Source organism: Ambystoma mexicanum, chromosome 6q, assembly GCF_040938575.1.
Source record: "Ambystoma mexicanum isolate Mex_15411 chromosome 6q, UKY_AmexF1_1, whole genome shotgun sequence".
NCBI lineage: Eukaryota > Metazoa > Chordata > Amphibia > Caudata > Ambystomatidae > Ambystoma > Ambystoma mexicanum.
Window position 1 is genome coordinate 1,075,420,863 of NC_090937.1, and position 24,199 is coordinate 1,075,445,061.

At 44.7% G+C, this 24,199-nt stretch overlaps 1 protein-coding gene across 6 annotated transcripts in view; it reads right to left on the bottom strand.

The window, feature by feature from the left end:
* The window catches only part of CRACD (capping protein inhibiting regulator of actin dynamics), a 983,102-nt gene that overhangs the window by 57,984 nt on the left and 900,919 nt on the right, over positions 1 to 24,199 (bottom strand). For all 6 annotated transcript variants that reach the window (XM_069631614.1, XM_069631616.1, XM_069631613.1 and 3 more), the window contains one exon: positions 3,802 to 7,231. In XM_069631614.1, the coding sequence (XP_069487715.1) occupies positions 3,802 to 7,231 (3,430 nt within the window). The remainder of the gene's footprint in view (positions 1 to 3,801; positions 7,232 to 24,199) is intronic.

A 24,199-nucleotide genomic window follows, 5' to 3' on the forward strand; every position in this document is an offset into this window, starting at 1 on the left:
TGCTAAATGGGCATAAAACCCAAACGGTGCAGAGCTCCTCAGAGGGACGTTATGGCGATATGCCTAGTTACCGTCCTGTGGGCTTGTGGTATGGCTATGGGCTCCTATATAGGGCACAGTGGTACTGATTAGGCATGAACAAAAACAAATGCATTTAACAGAACCATATAGCATGTTAATGTGTATCAGTCTATCAAGGACCAACATTCATGTGTGTAATTGTTTAAATGCACAGTGCCAAGATGAATCAATTGCATGGAAAAACATGATAGTTCTTAGAGCCACATTGGGACAACCACCTGAGAGACTAGTCCTGATCGTGTAAGTCATATAGAGGCTCAGTTTGGAACACACAGTTTGGCTGGTTACAGAAGGACTCATGGAGGTGTTAGTCACAATGTGTCTGGATCTATACAATAGACACAGTACGAAGTTGTGTTGAGCAAGGTGTCTTGAATTTCAGCGTGACCAAAATGTACATCCTACATAAAAGATGTCCATTCTACAGAAATGTTCACACCTGTTTTGACCGTGTCTAGTCTGTGCACCCACCTCTGCTCAAGCTGTGTGAGGGCTCTATTTAGGTCCCCTCCTCTAACAGTTGATTCAAGTTTTTGGATAATGCACCATCTAAGGTCCACGTCCTTATTTGTTTCTGTTCATGCCTAATCAGTACCACTGTGCCCTATATAGGAGCCCATAGGCCTAGCACAAGCCCACAGGACGGTAACTAGGCATATCGCCATCACGTCCCTCTGAGGAACTCTGCACCGTTTGGGTTTTATGCCCATTTAGCAATCCTTTGTCATCTTAGTGACATGATGTGACCTACACATCTAGGGCCCGGTGGCCCCTCTCCTTTTTTACAGACGTACACTTGGTAACACGATTGGGTTGCCATGGCAACGTCCATAAATATGTTGATTTTAATTAACCTAATTTCCTCGGAAGCCACAACATTAAGCCATATTTAATAATACGTGCCGTATAACCTTGATTGTCTCTTACATTCGGGTTTTGCAGCGCTACAATTTTCTTCCCATTCTATGATGGCACCCGCTATAACATTACGCAGCGCTTAGCAACGGCGTCTTCGCCGCATGCGTTTGATTTCCCGATACGGACGGACACTGCAGAGGTTGCTTCAGTGAGATCTCCTCTATCGGCAGAGTCGCGCAAGCACTTTTCGCGCACCTGTCTGCCGTGTACAGCGTTACAGCTTAGATCTGCGATCGCAGACACAGGTAAAAAGCGAACGCTCATGCAAATACATAGTAGTCCGTGTGATTAGCCCGCATGGTATCACGAGAGTTGTTATATCCTCTCCTTTATGACCATATTCCAGATTTGTTCCCTGGACTCCATAAGATGGACATATTCCGGGCTTGAATTGATGCCACTATGAGACATCCCCCACTTTGGGTAAGCACGTTAATACGGCTTTATAAAAACTGAGTGCATATAATATCATTTAGCCCTCACACTTAGAGTGACCACAGCTATATCTTTTTGTCTCCGCTTTTAGCAATATATGTGAAGATATAGCTGCCCCATCACGTTGGTTTTGGACACACGGCCATTTCCTAGACAGACATTCAGTGATTTATGTCACTCTCCAAAGCTAATTTGTTTTGAGCCTCCCCTTATCAATGTCCTCCATTCCTGCTTCAGCACTTCCTGAACATCCTGACCACACTGTTCTCCCTTCGACCTGATGAATGCCTTGGAAGAAATGGCTCACCTAGCCCCGTTATTGGGCTGAAACACCTGGTGTAGACGCTTTTTTCACCAATACACAATATTACCACTATCAATTGTTTGTTCCCATGTAGATGTGTACTATTGACCTGTTTGTTTACTTGTTCACTCTTGGTTTGACGCCTGTTGTCTACTTTCAGTAGCGACAGCAGTGATTGCATTACGTCTGTTTAACAATATTATTATGCAAGAACAGGATCTTGCTTCCGTTTTGTTCTGATAATGCAAATTATGTTTGCTTGTGTGTGTTGTCTTTAACATGAATGTAAAATATAGAAACTTAAATTCTATCCCAATATAAAACTTTTGGAAACTTCTAGTGTGATTCTATACACTTGCATGTGCTGCTATTTTGGAATGAATCAGAAGGGAGGAGGTGTCATAGTAAGATTGTTCTCAACCCATTCATTTTTCTCCTTTCTCACAGAGGATAGGTCATAAACTCAGCTGTGTCCCATGTCCATGTGTCTAGTAATGTGCATCAGTGTCAATTAACTTTTCCAAATGATCAAGCCCTTGCGCTACTGTTTCCAGGCTCACATTTAAGACCACATATTGGAAGGAATACCTTCTCTATGGCTTGTTTTGAAATGTTACCTAGAAGTGCAAGCCTATCTCCCAATCCACTTCAAAGGTCCATGATGCTTGAGAAAGATGGCTAGGCGTAGTGTTATCTTTAACAGTAAAAACAAGACTGTTGATTATGGCTTCCATTGGAAGCCATTTTCAGATGAACTCCCTTCTAAACAACATTCTTCCACTGTGATGTCCTAGCAGTGGAATATGGACATTCAATTCCACAGCAGTGACTTCACAGCAAGACAAGAGGCCATTTCCCTACCTCAGCTGTGTCTCCTTAGACCTGAGGGAAGCACAGAAGGTCCAGCGCCTTGCCTGGACTAAATGAGCACAGATCCCTGACAAGGAGCCATGACTCTATAAAACGAGAAGGGTTATGGACCATGCCAGGAATGTTTATTTTGGGAAGCCAATGGCTAAAGGGGCCACTGGCAGGATTCCAGCTACTAGTTAGTTCTTTGGGGGTGAAACATACCAAGGGGAGGAGTGGGGAAATTAGGAGGACAGTAGGAGTTGCTCTGTGTTTTTGAGGGAGTACAAACATGAGGTGTGTCAGGAGGAAGGGGAGGTGAGGCGTGTGTCAGTTTATTGTGTCTATAGCTCCCTCATACCTGCACTCTGCCCTCTGTGCAATGCTCTTCTATGGGGACATCAAAGGGATAACTATCAACAATTGGGTGAAACTTACACATTGAGAACAATGAAAAACACCCAAAAATGCTGTATATTATTGTTTCTTCTCAATGGAAAAAGGCAAATTACTTTCCCCAGCATAGCAACATAATACATTATACATTTCCCCCCCTTACAAGGACATTTGCCCCAATATGCCAGACGAGACCTCACACACTATATTAGACATTTGTAAATAACACTTTTCCCTGTGGACTTCACTTCTTCTCTTCCTCACCCCATAGGCTTCTCACTTTATTTAGCCACTTTCAATCACAAAACTCTTCTCTTTGAGGGTCTCTCCTCGATCATTTACCAATGTTCCCTGGAGGTTCTGAGTCCTAAAATCCAGGTCTTCACTGGAACTAGTCAATAATTTGAGAAGGTACCTCCCAGCCCTCTTTTCTGGCGTGCCTTAGTTTCTATCCATTCTTCCCGCTCCCTCACCTTTCTGGTCCTCAGTTATGTGATCACTCAATGCTTTGACAATGTTGCCCTCTAACAGCTACTGTATGAATGGGGTCATTGGCCCAACTGAAATACGGCTGTTTGGTGCTTCACGTTGATGAATAGATGATTTGGTCAACATCAGCGCAATAACTAGTTCTTTGAAGGGGTTAAACCCACTCACACGTTTTCTGTTCCTCGCTTTTTCAAGGTGGATGGGTGAGTAAATCATTTCCACAGAAAATAAAGTTGAAAGTAGACAGAAAAGTAAAGATATCAGGTATTTCATAGAAATATATTTAAAAATACAGTTTGAAAAAGAAAAAATGGCAAGACTTACAGTACCTTTTCTAGACAGCTCAGGCTTTTTCTCGGCCTTCTCCCGCCATGGAATGTTGATAGATGGGAAAAATGATTTCTTTTCTTTTGCTTCTTCGTCGTCGTTTTTATGAGTTTGCAGTGGCGAAAGAGCAGTGGCCATGTTCTGTTCCTCTTCTTGCCCTGTATCATCAGCTTCTGTTTTCGGAACACTATGGCCCAAAGTTTCGCTGATTTGCAATTGATTGGTTCTGGCGAGGGGAGAGGATGGCGGTGTGGGGCTGATGGGCTTTGGAGAAAGAGCAGGTTTTTGCGGAGGAAATGATTTAGGCACCTGTTTCTCACTCACAAGGGGGGAAATATGGCTATTGATGGGTGGAAGCAGTGGCAGCCCTGTCTCACTGGATGTGTCACTTGAGGAAACCTGTGTAATACTATTAGAGGCGTCCCTGTACTCCTTTTGAGGAGAAGTGAATTGTTTCAGGGACACAGTTCGTGGTTCTTTTTCACAGTCTGTTTTTATCAGTGGGATAGGCACACCATCAAAACTATCCCCTGCACTGTACCTTTTCTTTCTCTTTTGCTCACCTTGCTGATCGTAGTGAAATCTCAGGGAGTAGTTTGTCCTTCTTAATTTTATTCCAAATGGAGACGTTTTCTCTTCCCCGCTTTGACCTGCCTTTTCAGGTCTTTTCATACTACTGCACAACTGACCTTCGCTAGTAGTCGGAGAGTCCGGCTGTGATAGCCCTTTATTTGGGGACTGAGGTGGGCTTGGGACAAGAAAAGAAGGGAGATCTTTGGCAAACTTGCAACCCTCTAGAGCATTGTCTGATTTTTGACAATTTTTTTCTGTCATACTTGTACCTTTCTGAAGTAGGCTTTCCACACATGTTGGAAAGCTGGACTGGGCTTCTTCCTTATTCGAACTGTCACACTCTAGTGTCTTGCCTTCTACTTTCTTGTCTTCTGCTTGTTTCACCGGACTTGTATGTTCGTCATCTGCATTTGCCTTAGCTGTTTCAGGAAATTTCTGCCATGCAGGGGTTATGGAGAATTTTGCACTGGCTGACAAGGTTTTTCTTAAGTTCCCATGAAAATCACCTTTTCCTTTACCTGTCCAATCATCACTACATCGACTGAGGGTTTTTTCATCTTTCTCTTTCACCTTGCCATTTTCTGCACCTTTAAGAATCCTCGATCGTATAGAAGCCCATTCAGCTAACATGGCCTGGTTGTCCAAAGACTCTGAAGTGAACTTTGTTTTGCTCGGCTTGGAATCATGATCTCTGACTTTAGGTGTATGCTCGGGTCCAGGATAATCCAATGCTTTTCGCTCTTCTGTCAGACCAAGTAAAGATTTGCAAGCTGTATCTTTGATTTGGTTCAGATTTACTGCAGTTCCACAAAGCTGTGCACCCGTGACCAAAATGGCAGTGTGGGGAACACTCATCAAAGATGGCAGTGAGTGTGACCCCTTGCTCTGTGCTTTGTTTTTGGGCTCTTTCACATCAGACAAATGCACTGACTCTTTAGAAGGAGTAACTGGGCTCAAATTAACCTTTTGAAATATGATTTGCTTTTCCCCAGACGACACTTGAAATGTGTATGGTCTTGGCATTGCTTGCCTTTGATCCATCTCTTGCCATTTGAGTTCTTCTCCGATCCTTTCCTGTTCTCGCACATTTGCTTGTCTTTTCTGGTTCTCTGTTGCTTGTTCTAGCACATCAAGGGCTGGCTGCTTTAATTTGTGTTGAGTCTCCTCATGAATTACACTAGACTCTTTGTCTAAAGATGGCCTTTCGAAGCTGCCAGAGAGCAGGGCTTCTTTCTTCACAAACGTGTGCTGTTCTAACTCTTGATGTGTTTGTTTTTCCATTTGTGTGGTTCTTTGGCCCTCCTGCCTTCTCTTCAGAGCGTGTTCTTCAGCCTCAAGGCGCTTTTGTCGCATTAACTCATGCTGTCTCTGTTCCTCCTGCTGCCTCTTCTCTTCTAGTTCTTTTTGCTTTTGTTCCTCCTGCCTTTTTTGCTCTTCCGCCTGATGCTGGCGTTCTGCCAACTCGACCTCAAGCTGCCTCTGCTCTTCAAGTCTTCTACTCTCCTCTAGTTGCTTTAATATCTGATCGTCTTTTCTCTTCCTCTCCTCCTCCAGACGCTGCTCTTCTAATTCACGGAACTTTCGCTCTTCTAATTCACGATGTCTCTGCTCCTCTTGTTGCCTACGCTTCTTCAGTTCATTTTGTCTCTGATCATCTTGTCTTTTTCTCTCCTCCTCCAGGCGCTGCTTTTCAGCCAACTCACGCCGCTTCTGTTCTTCTAACTCACGCTGTCTCTGCTCCTCTTGTTTCCTGCGCTTCTCCAGTTCTTTTTGTCTCTGATCATCTTGTCTTTTTCTCTCCTCCTCCAGACGCTGCTGTTCAGCCAACTCACGCTGCTTCTGTTCTTCTAACTCACGCTGCCTTTGCTCCTCCTGTTGCCTGCGCTCCTCCAGTTCTTTTTGTCTCTGGTCATCTTGTCTTTTTCTCTCCTCCTCCAGACGCTGCTGTTCAGCCAACTCACGCCGCTTCTGTTCTTCTAACTCACGCTGCCTCTGCTCCTCCTGTTGCCTGCGCTCCTCCAGCTCCCTGTGTCTCTTATCATCTTGTCTTTTTCTTTCTTCCGCCAGGCGTTGCAGCTCAGCTAAATCACGCTGCTTCTGTTCTTCTAATTCACGCTGTTGTTGCTCTTCCCGTTTCCTGCGTTCCTCCACCTCCCTTTGTTTTAGAGCCTCCTGCCTCTTCCTCTCCTCCTCCAGACGGTGCTGTTCTGCTAAATGATACTTCTGCTCTTCTAACTCACGCTGCTTCTCCTCTTCCACTCTCCTTTGTTCCTCTAGTTCTTTTTGCTTTCGTTCCTCCTGTCTCTTTTTCTCCTCTTCCATACGCTGTTTCATCAACTCACGGTGCTTCTGTTCTTCGAGCTCATGCTGTTCCTGTTCTTCTAGCCTCCTGAGCTCCTCTAATTGTTTTTGCTTTTGCTCCTCCTCTGCTTTTCTCTCCTCCTCTAGAAATTGCTGTGCAGCCATCTCATGGCGTCTCTGCTCTTCTTGCTCACGCTGTCTCTGCTTTTCGTGTCTTCTGTGGGCCTCCAGTTCTTGAAATTTTAGTTCCTCCTGCCTCTTTCGCTCATCTTTATTTAACTGCTCTTCCAACCGAAGGCGTTTTTCCTCTTCAATGAACTGCACCCTCGCTTCTTCACGCTGCTTTTCTTCTTCATGTTGTCTTTCTTGTTCTTCTTCGAGATACCTTTGATGATCTGCATGCTGTCTTTTAAATTCTGATAATCCAGATTGTGTGTGAATCTCGACGTGGATGATGTGCTTCTCGGGTGTGGGATGTTCATTCTTGTTTGAATGTTGTTCTTTATACTGACTTTGTTCTGTGCTTTCCTTTTGACCCTTCTGCAATGTTTCTTGGTGCTAAAAACAAAGCAAACAAAATCAATGTGTATGGTTGCGTAATGACATGTTTTCATTCATATGGTATTTTAATAAAGAAATTGCATCATGAAAGACGGGATAGTGATTCTGTTTTGATAAACCTATGCAACAACCCTCTTTATTTATTTACTTGGTAACCTAATTATGTGTGACCTTTTTTTAAATGAGTAAATCTTTTGTAAGCTAGCAATTGGTATGATGTATATAGCTTTCACGCCCCAGCTGGGGGTGGACATGGGGTATAACGGGCCACCAGTCCGAGCTGCGGGCCGTTTAACCCCATGTCTGCCCCCCAACAGGGACGTGAAAGCTATTCACACCCCAGGATTTACAGGGTTGCGGATAGTTTTCTTTTTTCCCCCTTATGACGGGAGATTAGCTCATTTCGAGCCCATCTCCTGTCGCAGAAAAAAGAAAGGCAAAAAACATTTGCAAAAACAAAAAGCAAAACAAAAATGTCTGCCATTAAAAGATGACGGCGGCCATGGAAAACATGTTGCAAAATGGCCTCCGTCATCCAAAAAGGGACCTAGTCCCTTTTCTATTTCAATGGTGGCGGCCAGATGGAAAGAGAATCAGGGACTGGAGCGCAAGGCTCTGGGTCTGCAGGTAAGTTGGGGTGTGGGGAAGGGGAATTGGGTTTTCTAACGCGGGGAGGCAACAGGGAGAACATCCCTGTTGCCTCCCCATGTTAGGAAAAAAAAGCCACCTGATTGGCTGAGTGCCCTTAACCGGGTGCGAATGGCTTATCATTATTGAGGATGTTTCTGCTATTCAAGTATGGTCTAATCAGTAAGCTTCTTTGCTAGCAAAGATTATGGAACAGGTTGCATCAATCCCTCATGACTCCTTTTCTCAAGCTCCGAGTCGTCTTGTGCCTCGCCCAGTCTTGGTTTAGATTAGTTTAGTATGGGGGCGGAGACTTATCATTGTGATGGAATTCTAGCCATGGATAATGACGTTAAGCTATGTTGAAAATGGGGTTACAGGCAGTTGTGGGACTGGAGAATACTGCTTTACATGGGATCATATCGTTTTCAATAGAAAGAATATGGTAGCTGGCTGAGGGGTTCCCATGTCTCCCAATATTCCACCTGTTAGTGGAACGTTGTATAAAACCACATTGCCAGCCTTTTTGCCAAGGATTTTATAGAAGGAACGACCAAATACACAAAGACCATTTAAATAGTATTTCACTGCTTGTCAAACAAAGACAATAATTCATATGGCGTGCTATTTTGTAATATTTCAATATTTACATTGCATATGCACTTCTACTATGTTCTAATTCAAAGATAAAAACGTGTTAACTTTAAAATGCAGACAGTTGATTATTTTCATCTTATGCCACTTGACCGAACCGGTCAAGTGCACAGCGAGTAGAGTGCTCGCTTTGACATCCGTGGAGAGCCTGCTAACGCAGGTTCGAATCTCATCCTTCCGAGGTCGATAAATGAGCATCACACACCGTGGGTAATAATAAGCAGCGCTCAGATACCTGAGGGTTCATAGCGCTTTATATAAATGCCAAATTATTATTATTATTGTTATGCCCAATAGCAAAACATCAAGTCTGTGCTGGTGAATTGTACGTTGGGGAAAGCCTCCCTGCCAGCACCCATGATGTCCGACCTGGATTTGTTTGATAAAGGCCATGGTGCTTCGATCAGAAGTACCTTACAACATGATCAATGCAGCAACCAGACGCGCCCTCAAACGGGTGCATTAAGTTAAGGTAGTACAGTGATCCAGATATTCCAGTTTGGGAGAGGTTTTAAAATGGATCAAGTAATGGAGCAATATCTACACACAGAGCGTGGTGTCATCAGGGACATCAATTCACCAAAATCACACACCCAATGACACCAAAGGAAGTGATGTCATATGACCTTTGACCCTGGTGACATCTCATGGGATGACCCTTAACCCCCAAAGTCATCACCTGACGTAACTGACGGGTGTAAAAACGTACATTTAATAAGATACCAAACCGGCACTAAAGCAGGCATAAGACTTTTTAGATGGCACATTTTTACTAGGGTGCTGTCTTTACATGCCATGGGGGCGGGGGGGGTCATTTATGACAGAGGTAGACCAAGTAGAACCAACATAGACCAGGGGCACCGCCATACATATGCTACTATAGCCATTTACTGACAGCTTATACCAATTATTGCTGCACATTTCAGGTCTAGTAATCATATGCCAAGTAAAGCCCCACATTCCCTGGTGTTGCCATAATACAGTGTGGCTAATATAGCCTCAGAGGATACAGCCATCTCGTGTCTATTATAGCCTTACAGCCTAGGTATGGTCAAAATAAGTAAGTTACTGCTTTGCATATCCAGTTGCTTCCTTCATATGACAAGTGCATTCTCAAATGTCCAGTAATGCACCCAATTTGAGTTAATGCTCCGTACACCTGGTATGGGAAAAAGTCTGAGAGTAGCCAACTGACACAAAACCCCAAACACTGTAATAAGTAACAAAGAAAAATGTATGTCTTCTTTTTACCATAGAAAGACTTTCGTCATAATGGCAAGTTAATAGAGGCAAAATCTATCAATGAAATTTGTATCCAAAAGTTCCTAACAAACAAACTGAAAGGGAACCCATGGCACCTCAACATGTTTCAATCCATACATGGTTCATCATCAGGAGTTTCCAGAGGCTGACCCCGTAGTGTTGTACTCTTACATGGCACTAACCATAAATGCCATTGACCATACATTCCTGAGCTATACGGTGAGTGGCAAATACGGTGGAGTAGGCCTTGCTACAATCCACAGCTGTGGGCTGCAGAACACGCATGAATACCAGCAGTGAGCACTTAACCCACTGATATATCAAACCAGATATTTCTTCTTAAATGTGATTACCACAGCATTTAGTAATGCATTGGCTGTGGTGGTCACATGTCTTATTACCATAACACTTATATTCCAACTGCTTCTAAGTACTGTAATGATGTCATAGCCCACTAGTGAACCTAGAATTAGCAGTGCTATTATAGTAGAGGGTGGTGGTTAGATATCCTGATAAATGTTTTTAACTACACAATTGTTTAAATAGCATTATGTGTCGCAATTGGATAGCTCAGAGAGTTAAAAGTTCATCTCTGACATGTACTTTCCTGCACTATCCATGTTCATATTTCAGCATGGCTGACTCAGGAGTCAGACATAAAGTGCTATACATATAAATATGATATAATACTACTATTTTACTTGAATATGAGAAAATCTAGACCGCAATAATATCAGAACGTGGAGTATGTTTGCAGAAAATGATAGGCCACGAAAAAATAAAACAAACAAGTTGATTCTAAATATGTAGATATTCATCTGGAGCATCCACTCTGGCTTATACCGACAAATACCTTCAGTCTTGCCTTTGTGAATATGGCACATTAGAGAAAGACGAACCTCGCGGCGTGATTTCCCAAACACAAATCTGGTTCTAAGAACCCAATCTTGTTTGTTTTCACACTGCCAGTGGCAGCTAGTGGATTTTCAAGAGCGACTGAGTGTAGCAAGGTAACCTGAACCAGCCAAGGATGGTCTGAAGGGCTTCCCCAACCGAGAAAATATTTTTAATAATAGGTTAAAATGGTGCATTGTTAAGTACATTGTGAAAAATTGGTTACAAATCTAGACAGTTTGCAATCGTTTTTTTGGGAGTAATTCATGAAAACATCCAAAAGATACAAGTTACCAACAGTGCACAGGAGCATTACCCAATGCATTTTTATGATGCCTTTCCCCACAATATATGCCAGCATAAAAAACATTCTCACACTGCATGTGTCCATACATTGCCATGCTGACTGCACCTATGTATGACAGCATTCCCATATAAGAACATAATCATGTTGCACGTAATGCCAGTAATAATACCATAAGAAATCATGTCTAAACTGACTCTGTTAATATATGCCAGTACCCGCACATAAGAACATATTCTTATTGGCTTTGCCATTAAAAATGCCATGCCTCAATAAGAAAACATGTTTCAACTGTCTGCTCCAATGAAGGCCAGTCCAGACACATGATAACACTTAACATGTTTGCTTCATCATAGATGATCAGTAAACATTTCCATGCCATAGTAAGATATTATAGCTAGACTGGTTGCACCAAAATATCAGTCTGTCATGTAATAATGTGTATCATTCCTGCTTTATCATAGATGCCCATTAAAAAATGTCATGCCACAGTAAGAAATGGCTAAACTGATTGCATCATAATGCCAGTGTAGACATGTAATAACACTTATCATGCATGCTTTATCGTGTTTTTAAAGCAAGCATGATCAGTGTTATTACATGTCTATGCTGGCACTTTGGTGTAATAAGTCTAGCCATTTCTTACTGTGGACATTTTTTACTGGCCACCTATGCCCAGTAAAAAATGTTATGCAACAGTAAGAAATGGCTAGACTGATTGCATCAAAGTGCATACTAGCCACGTAATAACACTTATAATGCTTGCTTTATTGTGCTTTTAAAGCAAGCATGATACGTTTTATTATGTGCCTAGACTGGCATTTTGGTGTAGTAAGTCTTGCCATTTCTTACTATGGCATGAAATGTTTTCTGAGCATCTATGATACTCTATCACAGAGGGCAAATAAAAACCCTCATGCCACAGTAAGAAGTGGCATCAAAATACCAGTCTAGCCATCATGCTTGCTTTATCATGCTTTTAAAAGCAAGCATATAAGTGATTACGTAGCTAGAATTTTGATGCAGCCTTTTCTTACTGTGGTATGACATTTTTTACTGTGCATCTAAGATACAGAATCATAGATCCCCAGTGAAAAATCTCCCCTCCTCACTCTCTCCTTTCTTCTACCATCCCCACTATACCCTGCCCAAATCAGCCTCGCAGGCTGGCACAAACACAACACAAGCTCACCCACATTCATTTACTCATTCAAACACACATTCATGAAGTATTCACACAGCATTCATCTCAAAAAGCATTCACACAGCATATACTCGTTCATTCAAACACACATTCACGCATCCAAACAGCTTTCACGCAGCATTTATTAGCACATTGAAACACAAACACCCATACATCAAACACTTGCTCATTCACGCATGCACACATACAAAATGACATGTTCCTTCCACTTAAATCTGAGACAGAGTTGGTTCGGATCCTGCTTCTGAGCTCCTCTCGGCTCCCGCTCACAAGAACAGAAACCAGGAAGTACAGAGCGCTTCATGGTTTCTGCACTTGTGTGCAGGAGCACTGCCTCTGCACTCTTTAAGCAGGGTTCACAGAGGCAGTGAGCAACATGAAGAGAGGGTGAGGATTGGGGTGAATGTATGTACGAGAAAGATATGTGAGTATGATTTGGAGTAAGTGGCTGTGGGCTTAATGACTGGTGATAATGAGTTCTACTGAGTGGCAGAAAGCAGTTAAAAGGACTGCAATGAAAAGGAAACATATGTCGTGTATGGGGACACAGAGAATGAAGAGTGATTGGTAGTAGCTGCATATCGAGGAAGTAAGGTGGGAGAGAGAGCAATACCATAAAGGGTTTTGACTACAAATATGAAACATGTAAAGAGTGAGCAGTGTTGCAGAGTTAGCCATTCAGCATGAATGCAGTTGTTGGGAGATGCGAGGGGATCCTGGGAGGTTGGGAAAGTTGCAAGTTGTGGAGTTATGTATTTTTTAGAGTGGGGCGAAGGAGCAGAACGGAATGTCCAAAAGATGGTTTGAGCAATAGTCAAAATGGCGTAGGACAAGAGTTTTGGTAGAATGGTATATGAGGTGGGGTACATTTTCCTTAGGTTCATAGGTTCTAACCTAGCCTTTGTAACATTTAATATAAGGAATTGTTGGGTCTTGAATTCACTGTCAAAGAGGAGCTCCAAGGTTACAAGCCTTGGGAGATGGTGTGAGGTTAGTTAGAAAGGATGGAGATGGGAGGACTAGTTGCAGGAAGGTAAATCACTTTTGGTCGTGTAAGAGTTAAGCATCAGACATCCAAGTGCCATGCAGTGTTGGATGGCGAGGAGACAGATAACTATCCATAATGTCACAGATGGCTTCAAGAAGTCAAGGATTTGGTTCAGTAATTTTATTATCAGATTTCACAACTTGGTTGATAATGGACACGAAGAAGGCCAGACTAAGGGTAGTCCCGGGTCTATCCGTCAACCTCTGGTGGGCTCCCTCCACCCTAGCCCAGGCTTCCCTAGTTCCCAGCTGGTTGTAAGGCAAGACCAGTGATGGGTAACCCATACATTATGGTACTATCCTACATTTAAATTGAGGGGTTAAATTCCCTTATCTATCCGACTACCTCCAGAATATTTCTAAGGAATCCCTACTCTAATGATGCCAGACAGTATGTTGTTCCAGATGTGCATTCTCTCTCTCTCTCTCTCTCTCTCTCTCTCTCTGTCTCCCTCTTTCTCTCCATACCCCAGCTCTTGTTCCTTCTCCTCTCTATTACTCTGCCTACTCCCCCTTCTCTTTCCTATCTCCTATTCCGCCCTCTACCTGCTATTCCTTTTACCCCCTCTGTATCACTTACGACTCCCTCTTCTCTCTCCTTTTCTGCCCTATCTATTATCCCCTCCTGTCTCTCTCTCACTGCCTATCTGTCCCTCCAATCTGTCTCACTCTTCTCCCTTTTCTCTCGCTCTCCTTCCTACTTCTCCATCCTATTCTCCAACCTCTGCCTCTACGCCTGCCTTCTCTCTCTCTCCCTCTCTCTGTATCAATCTTGCCATCTAATATCTGTCTTAACCCCTACTCTCCCTCTCATTCTAACACCCACTCGCCCAACAACCACTCCACTCTCACACGCTTGGTACCACTCTCTCACACACAATACCTTACTTGCATTCTTTCCCAAAATCTCCATCAATTCCTCAGCACTCCGTCCCATCCTCCGCCCTCTGCTATGGTCGCTTTATCCACCAACTCTCCTCCTGTCCTCACCCTAACACTCTTCGTCCATGCTTGTGAGCACAGGCCTTCGTTATTTATTGCTTCCTCCCTCTCCCCATTGGTCCCTGCTAGCACATGACTGCTCCGGATAATCTATACACAGGTGTATAGTATCAAAAATCCCACTTGGTTCTGCCCCTTTGCATTCACAGACATTCATGGGGCTTATGCGGCCCATTTCTTTCGGCGTCAGCTGTGCATGGTTTCTTCCTGCAGCCTGAGGCATTTTTGTTCCTGCCGGTAGTCTGGATGGTGTTGGAGGAGCGAGACTTGCGTTTGGATATTTGGACTGCAACACAAAATAAGCGAAACATCAATGTGGTCATAGAAGGACCGGACAGAGCTCATTTCAAGCATCTGGGCATGAGGAACGAAATGTCCAGGTTCCTATGAAACCACGTTTTAACAGAAAAAGGACTAGGAGGTGTTTGGCAGTGTGGTCGCAGGATCCAAGGTAGTACAGGCCCCTGCAGCTTTGCAGATGGGCGATATGGATCTAGGCTCCTTGTCCTGGGATAAAGATCAGGACAGAGAGTCTTCAGAGTCCTGACAGCAAAGGGATGCCACTTCTGAATCCCGCAATTCAGGAACAGCAAGGAGCTTACTAGAGAGGAATCCTTTGAGCGGGAACTATTATCCAGTTTTTCCAACTGGATCAGGGCGAGGGAGTGCAGCAGTCAGTTCCTTCTGGTCTACTGAAGAGGATGGAGCTTCACTGTCGAACTCTGTGGAGCGTCAAAGGATGTTGAGGCAGAATTGTGGTCCTTCCTTGAGCAGCAGGCCTTCCAGGAATGCAGGAACAGAGTTCCAGCCATAGAGAAGGTGAGAGGTTAAGGAGGTCAGCTTTTGCCACCCTTGGGGTGTGGGGGCAGTTAGCGAACACAACACCCAAACATATACTAAGCGTAATTCAAGTAGAGCAGTGGGCAGCCAATGGCAGACCTTCCCTTGAAATACACCCATGCACTCAGGGAGGGTTCTCACGCAAAGGAATGACTACAATATCCCAGACAGGAATCTGCAAACTGTTTTCGACTTTATTATCGGCAGTAAAGGACTCTTCTGATCGACTCCTGATTAGGTGTCGCCTCCGCAACACTTTCTGTGAATCTGATGTGGATTGGTGTCTGGCAAGGTACTTTGTACTGCACAGAGTCTGCAGACCCTGAGGGGACACGCTGCAGCGCTGATGGGCCTGGCCAGCTGGGAGAGTTAGCTGTGCAGCGACGATGTACAGATGATGCTCTGCAGCTGGACCTCTGCAGGCTCAAACATCTAGTCCAGCTGCCCCCTACCTTTTCTTGCTTCATGGAGCTGCTGGGTTGATACTCCCTTGCGGGATGACCTTGGCTTGTGTTGTGGCCTTGGGAGCCAAGGTCGGCTGCTCGGCTGCTGTCTGTTGACGGTCCCTGGAGGTAAAGCAGGTTGGGAGCTAACATATGCTTTTTGGATTCACCCTGAGTACAATGCAGCTGCCTCTGGGGTGCTGGTGAGGCCTGTGGGTAAGGCAGTCTTTACCTCAGTGGTGTGGGCTGTTGAAGAGAGGGTGGCCCAACTGGAAGTGCTGTGGAGTGCTGGAGGGGCAGGCAAGGACTGTGTACTGTGGAGCTCGCGGTCACCCTGTGGTGTGACACAGGTCCTGCGGCAGTTATGGCTCTTTGGTTCCGGTGATACAAGGGGACCCCGGCTGGCCTGACATACTGAGACTATCAATAGAGTCGGGGCTAGCTGCTGCTGGTGTGCACTGCTGTGTTGCTGGGGAGATCTCATTTAGTGACAGCGGCCCTTGTTGGACTAGGAGGCTTTACTGTGGTCTGGCCTGGGCAGGTGTGCTGTGTGGGCCTCAGCTTGTGTCCTTGGGATGCCCCCCAGGTGCATACATTGGCATGCTCCGTTTTTCACATGGCTAAAGAGGGAAAACACCAGTCCCGCTTGAAGTTTCCACACTGTGGGTGCCTGACCCCCTATAAACCAGCTAAAGATATGCCAAGGGCTGCAGCAGTGATGTCGGCTATGGAAGGTGGTGCCACTTTGGGGAGTTCTGGACAGGAGGTGGTGGTTGGGTGTTCCTCGCCTGATGTTGCCATAGTACTGGCTCAAATGAAGACGGGCTTCGACTCAGTGAATACCAAGCTGGATGGATTGGTTTATAAAGTTGATCGGATGCAAGAGAGACATGATAACGAAAGCAGTCACAATACTGAGGCTGAGCAGAGAGTTGGGTTGCTGGATGGCACCAACGTAGAAGTGTGCCATTCTATCCGTACTTTACAGCAGGATGTGAAGGCCATTAAAGACAGGAATGAGGACCTTGAAGCGAGATCAAGGTGAAATAACATCTGTGTGGTGGGAATTCCTGAGTCAGTGCCGCTGTCAAACATGGAACTGTTTCTGGAGGACTTTATCCGGGAAATGTTGGTGGACCACCCCCCACTTTCTTCCCAATTTCTTGTCGAGGGGGCTCATCGTGTTTCCTCCGAGGTTCTGAGGCCTGAGTGTACGCGAGCGGGGGGATTTACAATACAAGGAAGCAAGGTTCTCGTTTTACCCTGATTTTACTCCCACTGTTCAGAAGGCTTGCCTTTCCTTTTTGGTGGCGAAACATTTCCTGCATGAGCGGGGATACAGTATGCCATGCTATACCCATCTCATTTGAGGGTAATGCACAATAATAAGATGCTATACCCCTCTCATTTGAGAGGGATCCACAATAACAAGACGAGGTTGATGCTGATGGGCAATGTTCCACTAGCAGCAGCATGGTCATCTGGATGTGGGTCCACCAATGGCCTTTGTGTGCATTATATGATCCACCCTGACTGTGTGATATGGTGAATTGTGAGATCTTGAGTTGGAATGTGCGGGAGCCAAACAATCGTCGGAAAGTACGTAGGGTTGTACATTAATATGAGAGGCATGTGGCTAACATTGTACTCCACATGAAACCCACCTAAAGAGGACCAGCAATGATATGGTGGCTACAGCATGCGTGGGCGTCCTGGTACTATACTTCATTCTCCTCGTAGTCCTGTGGGGTTATTACTCTGTTCCATAAATAATTAAGATTTAAGCTGTTGGCCCAGTATGCAGAACCATAAGCCAGAATAGTTTTGGTCTCTGGGATTTTGATCGGTAGGCAGGTGATGAGTGTTAACATCTGTGGGCCTTATGTTGAGGACCCCGATTTCTTGGAAGCCCTGTTACTTAGGTGCACCCGATATATATCCATACTGATCTCATTTGGGATGGCGATCTTAATCTTATGCTAGATGCTTTGAAGGATAGATCCAGTAGGTGGGAAAAGCCTATTGCCAGTGCAGTCCAGATGCTTAAGCATTGTATGTCTGAATTAGGTCTGGTAGATGGGTGGTGTACGCTCAATCTCGATGGTATAGAAAATTCCTACTACCCTTCAGTGCATGATATGCAATTAAGAATCGATAAAGTGCCGGTAGGTGCAGCGTTCATGCGTATGACCAAGGGGTGTGTTATCCATCCTCACACCCTCTCCGACCACTCACCAGTTCAGTGGACGATTGAGTTTGATTCGGGTGTTCTGGTGCATCCTTTTTGGTCATTTAAGTCCTCGGCCCTCGAGGATGTAGTGTTTTGCACTGAGCTGAGAGAATGGGTCGCCACCTTTTTTTAACATAATGTCGGCTCTGTTTCCAGTGTGGCTGCGCTCTGGGAGTCAGTTAAGGTTTGTCTGCGGGGGCAGTGTACGGATCTTGAATACTGAGTGTTTAAGAACATTAGGCATCAGTTGACTGAGTTGCAGTCTAAGTTGTGACAGTTAGAGCTCTGCCTGAATGGTCCTGGGAGGGTGGAGACGTTCGCTTCGCTAAGGTGGTGTTGGATGAATTCCACTCCATGGCCGATAGAGAGGCTAGGTATATGGAAACACCTTTGCTTGCTCGTAGATATGGTGAAGAGGGGAGACTGGGGTGCCATTTGGCGACTATGCTCAGGAGAGAGGGGGGTTCCTCCGATATCACGGCTGTGAGGACTTCTGCAAGGTAGATTGCCTCAAACCGTGAGCAGATTCTTGACACCTTCTGGTTATATTATGAGAAATGTTATGCCACTCATGCGAACGCTGAGCTTCAGGTCTTAACTACCTATTTGGGTGAATCCTCGATTCCTGTTTTGGAGGGCCCGGCGTGCGAATCCCTCGCAGATCCGATTTCTCGACAACATATTGACCGCGGTTAAAGGGATATCCTCATCTAAGGCTCCATTTTGTGAGGAGTGTGGCCCCATGGTGGCCCAGCATTTGTTATAGATGTGGAAGGAATCGCTTAGAACAGGGATCTTGCTGTCCTCTTTGTGAGAGGCCAACGTGTTGCTCATTCTGAAGCCCAACATGAATCCGCTAGATTGTGCATCGTTTTGGCCTATTTCACTCTTGAATCGTGACACCAAAATGTTTGCAAAGGTGCTTGCGGATAGGCTGCTTCCCCATCTCTCTTCAATTATTCATCCAGACCAGTCTGGCTTTATGCCTGGTAGGTCCACCGCACTGAATCCACTGCATTTATTTGCGATTCTTGTGCAAATTGATCCCAGCGTGCAAGCAGTGAGTGCACTTATGGATGCCGAAATTGCCTTCGATTTGGTGGCCTGGAATTACCTGTTTGCGGTTTTGGAAAAGGTGGCACTGCTGGCGCATTGTCTGGATTTGATTACATTTCTGTACGTAGGGGCCAGTGGCCATATCGGATTGTTTGGGAGGACATCAGAGACTTTTCTACTTGGGCATGGGACGCGGCTCGGTTGTCCACTTTCGTCCATGTTTGCAATTGCAATTGAGCCTCTTGCTAGGAATATGCAAATGTTCCATGCTGATAGGTGGTTGGTATTGGGGATGGCGGGGAGGAACTCGGGAGATTGCTTCTTTATATGCGGATTACATTATTATGTATTTAAAGATCCCTCAAGAAACTTGTTCCAATTGACGAAGGAGGTTGAGGATTTTCAGGTAGTCTTTGGTCTGAGAGTGACTTGGCGGCAAGTCAGTTTTATTTCCCCTTAATGAACTAACGTTGCCACCCGCCGATATTGGACAGTATATATGGAAGCAGTCATAGGTGCAGTATCTTGGGATCAGGGTCAGCAGGGACCAGGCTCCCTGATGCCTGACAACCACCTTACCTATGTTCAGGTTTTGCGGGGTAAGATTGCTAGGTGGTGTACCCTTCCCTTGTCTGCCCTGGGGCACATTACTAGATCCAAAATGGTGATTTTGCCTAAATTATTGTACTATTTTTCTAATGTTCCAGTGTGGCCAGGCATGAAGTTCTTAAAGGATGTCAGAGTGATTTAATACAATTGACGGGGTCCCTGAAGAAGCCCCGTGTGAACTGGGAGACAATAATGCAACCCTATGATAAAGGAGGGCTGGGGGCTTCTAATGTGGAGCTGTAGTATTTGGCTTTGCAGTTGCAATTTGATGTTCTTTGGATCCCGGGAGCTATGTTCTCCCCACATGTACGAGATGAAAGGATCTCTGTTTGCCCCTACTCTCTGCATGGCTGCCTGATTTCGCTTCAGATTCAGGATAAGTGTCACTTTGATCTGGTGGCCTGCACGGAACATGCTTGGCGTAGATTGTGGGTAGGTTGCGTATTGATTTCTCGTATGCGCTGGGTTTCTCAACCTTGAGGATAGTGACCCTGCAGCCTTCGTGTGACAAGACCAGTGTGTCGCAGTGGTAGAGGTTGGGAGTTCGGTTTCTGCAGGATTTCTATCTAGAAAGGACTTTTGTTAGACAGTATCAGTTTGTGGCTCGATTGGGGCCGGGTTTCTCTTGATTGTTTCAATATGCTTGTATCCATGCTGCCTTCTGTCCATGAACTCCAGTGTTTCCACTGCATCCGCCTACTATCCGACTATTACAAATTCCTATAAGTGTGGCAAGTACTCGAGGTATTGTGTCTCTTATATATTGCTGGTTGCAGCAGGAGGCGCTGTGTCCCCATTAGCATGTCGGAGGAAGTGGGAAGAGGATCATGGGGCTGTAATCGATGATAGGCAGTGGGCCCAGTTGTGTCGGACTACACGCAGTTGCACGGTAAGCACAAGATTTAAGATGAACCAATTTAGGACGCTACATAGGGCATGTCTGTCCCTGGCTCGGCACCAGGTATTTTACAGTACAAGAGATGGGAAGTGTCCACAGTGCTCTATGAATGTGGCATCAATTACTCACATACTTTGATCCTGTCCAGTGATCTACGCCTTTTGGGAGGAGGTGGCCCAAAGGTTTACGTCCATTTTGGGGCATGGGATGCCATGTGGCCTGCTGTGCAGCATGTTTGGATGGTTACCAGGACTGTCTAAAAAGGGCAGGAAACTTCTCATGCTGTGAATGATGCTGGCGCGGCGTGGTGTCCTGATGAGGTGGACCAGCTCCTTCATGTGAATCCTGCTCCATGCAATTACTTGGTGTTGCAATGTTGACCGTGATTATTGTTCCATGGTTACTTGCTCTGTTAGACCTTGTGATGTATGGGTCCCATTTTGGTTTTACCTCCCTGCTCAGGTGAAGGAGACATCATCAGGCAATGATGCTGACCCAATTTACTAAGCTGGATAACTAACAGTAGTGTTGTATGTTTGGTTGCTTTGGCAGGAAAGGAAGGGAGACTGACTGCCCTTTTGTTTTTTTGGGTTTTTATTTTGGGTTTTGTTTTCTTTTCTGTTCTATAGTATTACTGTATCTATGGATCTTTATGCACTGTGAGCAGCTAATAGAACTATGTTGTCATTGTGTGGAAGTATGGTGCTTCAGCTAATGTACTCCTGGACGCAAGGCCTGTCTTGGTTGATCTGTTTTTTTCTTGTACGGTTTTGGATGTGAATCTTATATATATATATACACACACACACACACACACACACAGGAGTGGGCTTTCTACCTAACAACGATTAATTTCATTATTCTGTGCAGCGTGTATGGACCAACACAAGAGTTTCTATTGTATTTCTATGTATTACAAATGTATTAAGGGCAACGTTCAACTTTTGGTATATTGGCGCTGTTTTGATCAAACCGAAGAATTGCTCTGCGCTATAGAAGTAGGGCATTCCATATTGTGGCCACTTACAATGAAAACCTTCTACTTCCAATATCGGCCCCATGGACTCAAAGGTGCTTTAGCAATTTGTCTGTGGACAGGCACAAACCACCACTAGGGATAACCAATGGAAGCTTGTAGACTGAAAAGGCTGGCCTAATTTCATATACAGCCTTCTGACCTATGCAATGAGCCTGAAACTGTACCTTAGATTTGACGCACTGCCATTGAAGGTCTTAGATTACACAGCGGGCGAGATGCCAGATTTTGGATTCAGCTTAGAAATGGCTTGGTTTGAAGGGCCAGGAAAATAACATTGCAATAGTGAAGGATCCGTGGTGTGGGGATATTAACCATCATCACTCAGCTGTAGAAAAGAGGTCTATGAAGATTTTCCAGATCATCCAAAAATGAAAGGAAAGAATGGCCTAGGCCATGGCCTGAGCTGAAAGAGACATGCAGCAGTATATTTTGACTCCAGGATGTATTACCTTATTAACTGGAATGGGGAAAGAGCCCATGCAGCTGTGCCAGAAATCATCCGGCTAGGTTTGAGGACCCGTTCACCAGCAAAATGTCTGTTTTACTACAGTTCAGCTTTAACTGAGTCCGGGACATCAGCGATTGATTTCGTCCAAACAGGTCTTACAATTCTTGGCTCTATCACCACTGATATTACTTAAATGCGTGCTCCTTTCCATGTCATCAGCATAGATGTGAATTTGGAAACCAAAGAATGTATCAAGTCAGTTGGGTTGACACCATAGGTTAAATAGCAGTGAAGATGGGACAAATTCCTGAGGAATCACATAGGTCAGAGAAATTAGCTTGGATTTAAATCGGCCCAGGGAAATGACCTGAACGCAATTTAAAAAACAGTGTTGTGGAATCTGTGATGGTCCATAGGTCCAATACCTCTACATTGTCAACGATACTGAAAGCTGCTGACCGGTCTAACAGGACCAAGACTGCAGCATCACCTGCACCAGTGACCTCACATAAATCATGCAAGACATTCATCAAAACATTCTCAGTTCCCAAGTCAGGACCAAAACTGGCCCACTGTTGGTGAACAGGACCATGTTCCTCCAAAAGTTGATACATTTGGGAAACCACTGTGTTCTCCAGAGGTCCTCCTGGATGGGATAAAAGGCACACAGAATGGAAATTAGACTGAATATTGCGGTAAGGAGTGGGTTTGTTTTGTGAAGGCTTAACCATATCAGGTGTTAAGATCAAGAAGAATTTCAGGAGTCACAGACTTAAATCTACAGGATGGAATCAAATCCTGAGGGTAGACAGACGAGTTAGGCAGACACTTTACCAGAGAAGACCAGCTTTTCCCAAGTGAAAAAAGATGACAAAGTAAACTCATTCATGCTCAACTTTCTGACTGGGCCAGGATTCACAGTGACAATGGGAGCGATTGTTCATCGATGATCATGAATATTACTGACAGAAGTGCCATTTTCTGAGAGTAAAACGAGCCTAATGCATTACATAAATCTTACATTAAGGGTCACAAAGCTGGCAATTGCCTGGGGTGGATGCAACAATCTCAGGAGTTGGAAAGCTTATTTTGTGTGGCATAAAGTTGTTTCCTCATTTTTAGAACAAATGTAAAACTTTATGTCCTTTGAAAGATTCTGTGAATTTTCATATCTTATTCATCATTTCCTTCCATTTTTTTTGCCATAACTCTATGTGTTTCAAGATTGGAGGAAACCCAACGATTTGACCATTTCGAATTCGCTATTTTTTACAGATGTCAAGGGTGCAGTATCATTGTTGGTGCCTGACACATTATTGTTGAAACAGTAGAACATCGTCTCTACACACACAGACATATCTGGGGCCAGGGAAGTATATACGTTAATGAAGAAGCAGGTGCAACAGTTTTCTAAGGATGTATTAATTTCTTAACACCTACCAAATTATTTCACCGGAGTTCACTTGATAGAGGTAGGTGGAGACCTATAATGACATGCTTGGGCCACGCTACTGGAGAAGGTGGTAACAGTTTGATTGGGATTAAAACAAATATGGTCTAAACAGTGGAATTTTTCAAGGGTGACTATTGTTGCCAGTAGGCGCAGACCCAACGATCTACAGTGGTCCACGGAAACGCTATTCAGGGGGTTCGATGGAACACACATTAAAATCCAGGGGACCAATCAACTCTGGGGATTTCAGTAAGCGAATGGCTAGAGTGTCTCTCCTACCTATCAAGAATTGGGATGTACTGAGTGAAAAATAGGATCTAGGGTGCCTGTAAGTCTGGTAATGTAGTCCTCGTTAATAGCATGTCGACCAAGTGAACAATTGGACAGTCCATCGTAACAAAATGTAAGACGTCATCATAAAGTAATGCATTGCCACCACCACGAGGTGCCCGGTCAGTGTGTCACATTCTACAATCAATGGGAATCAAATCATTCAAATCGAGGGATGATGTGTCAGACAGCTCAGTTCCTGTCACATAAAAAATGTCAGGTCTATTAAGGCTTATTATATCAGTAAAATGGATGGCATTGGAGCAGGCTGAGCGGACATTTAGCCAGGCACGCTTTAGGGGAGGTTGAGGTTCTGAGGTAAGCAAATTGCTCTGAACTTCTAAAAGAGCGATGCTTTGATGCCCATTTTCAAGTCCAAAAAAAGGCTCTACTCAGTTCCTCTAATAGGGGACCAGTGCAAGATATCATTGGGAGAGGGACCTCACCTAAGACTGGGAGAGAGAGTCAATCCTTCATTGTCTAAGCAATAAGAGGATGTACACAGGGGTTCGGGCTGGGGCTGGACTCGGAGCAGACAGGCTTGCCTTTACTGCGCCCACAGCACACAACTGCTGTATGCCCGACACGACCCGTAGGCAGTTGTTTGTGGATGATGACTGCAGC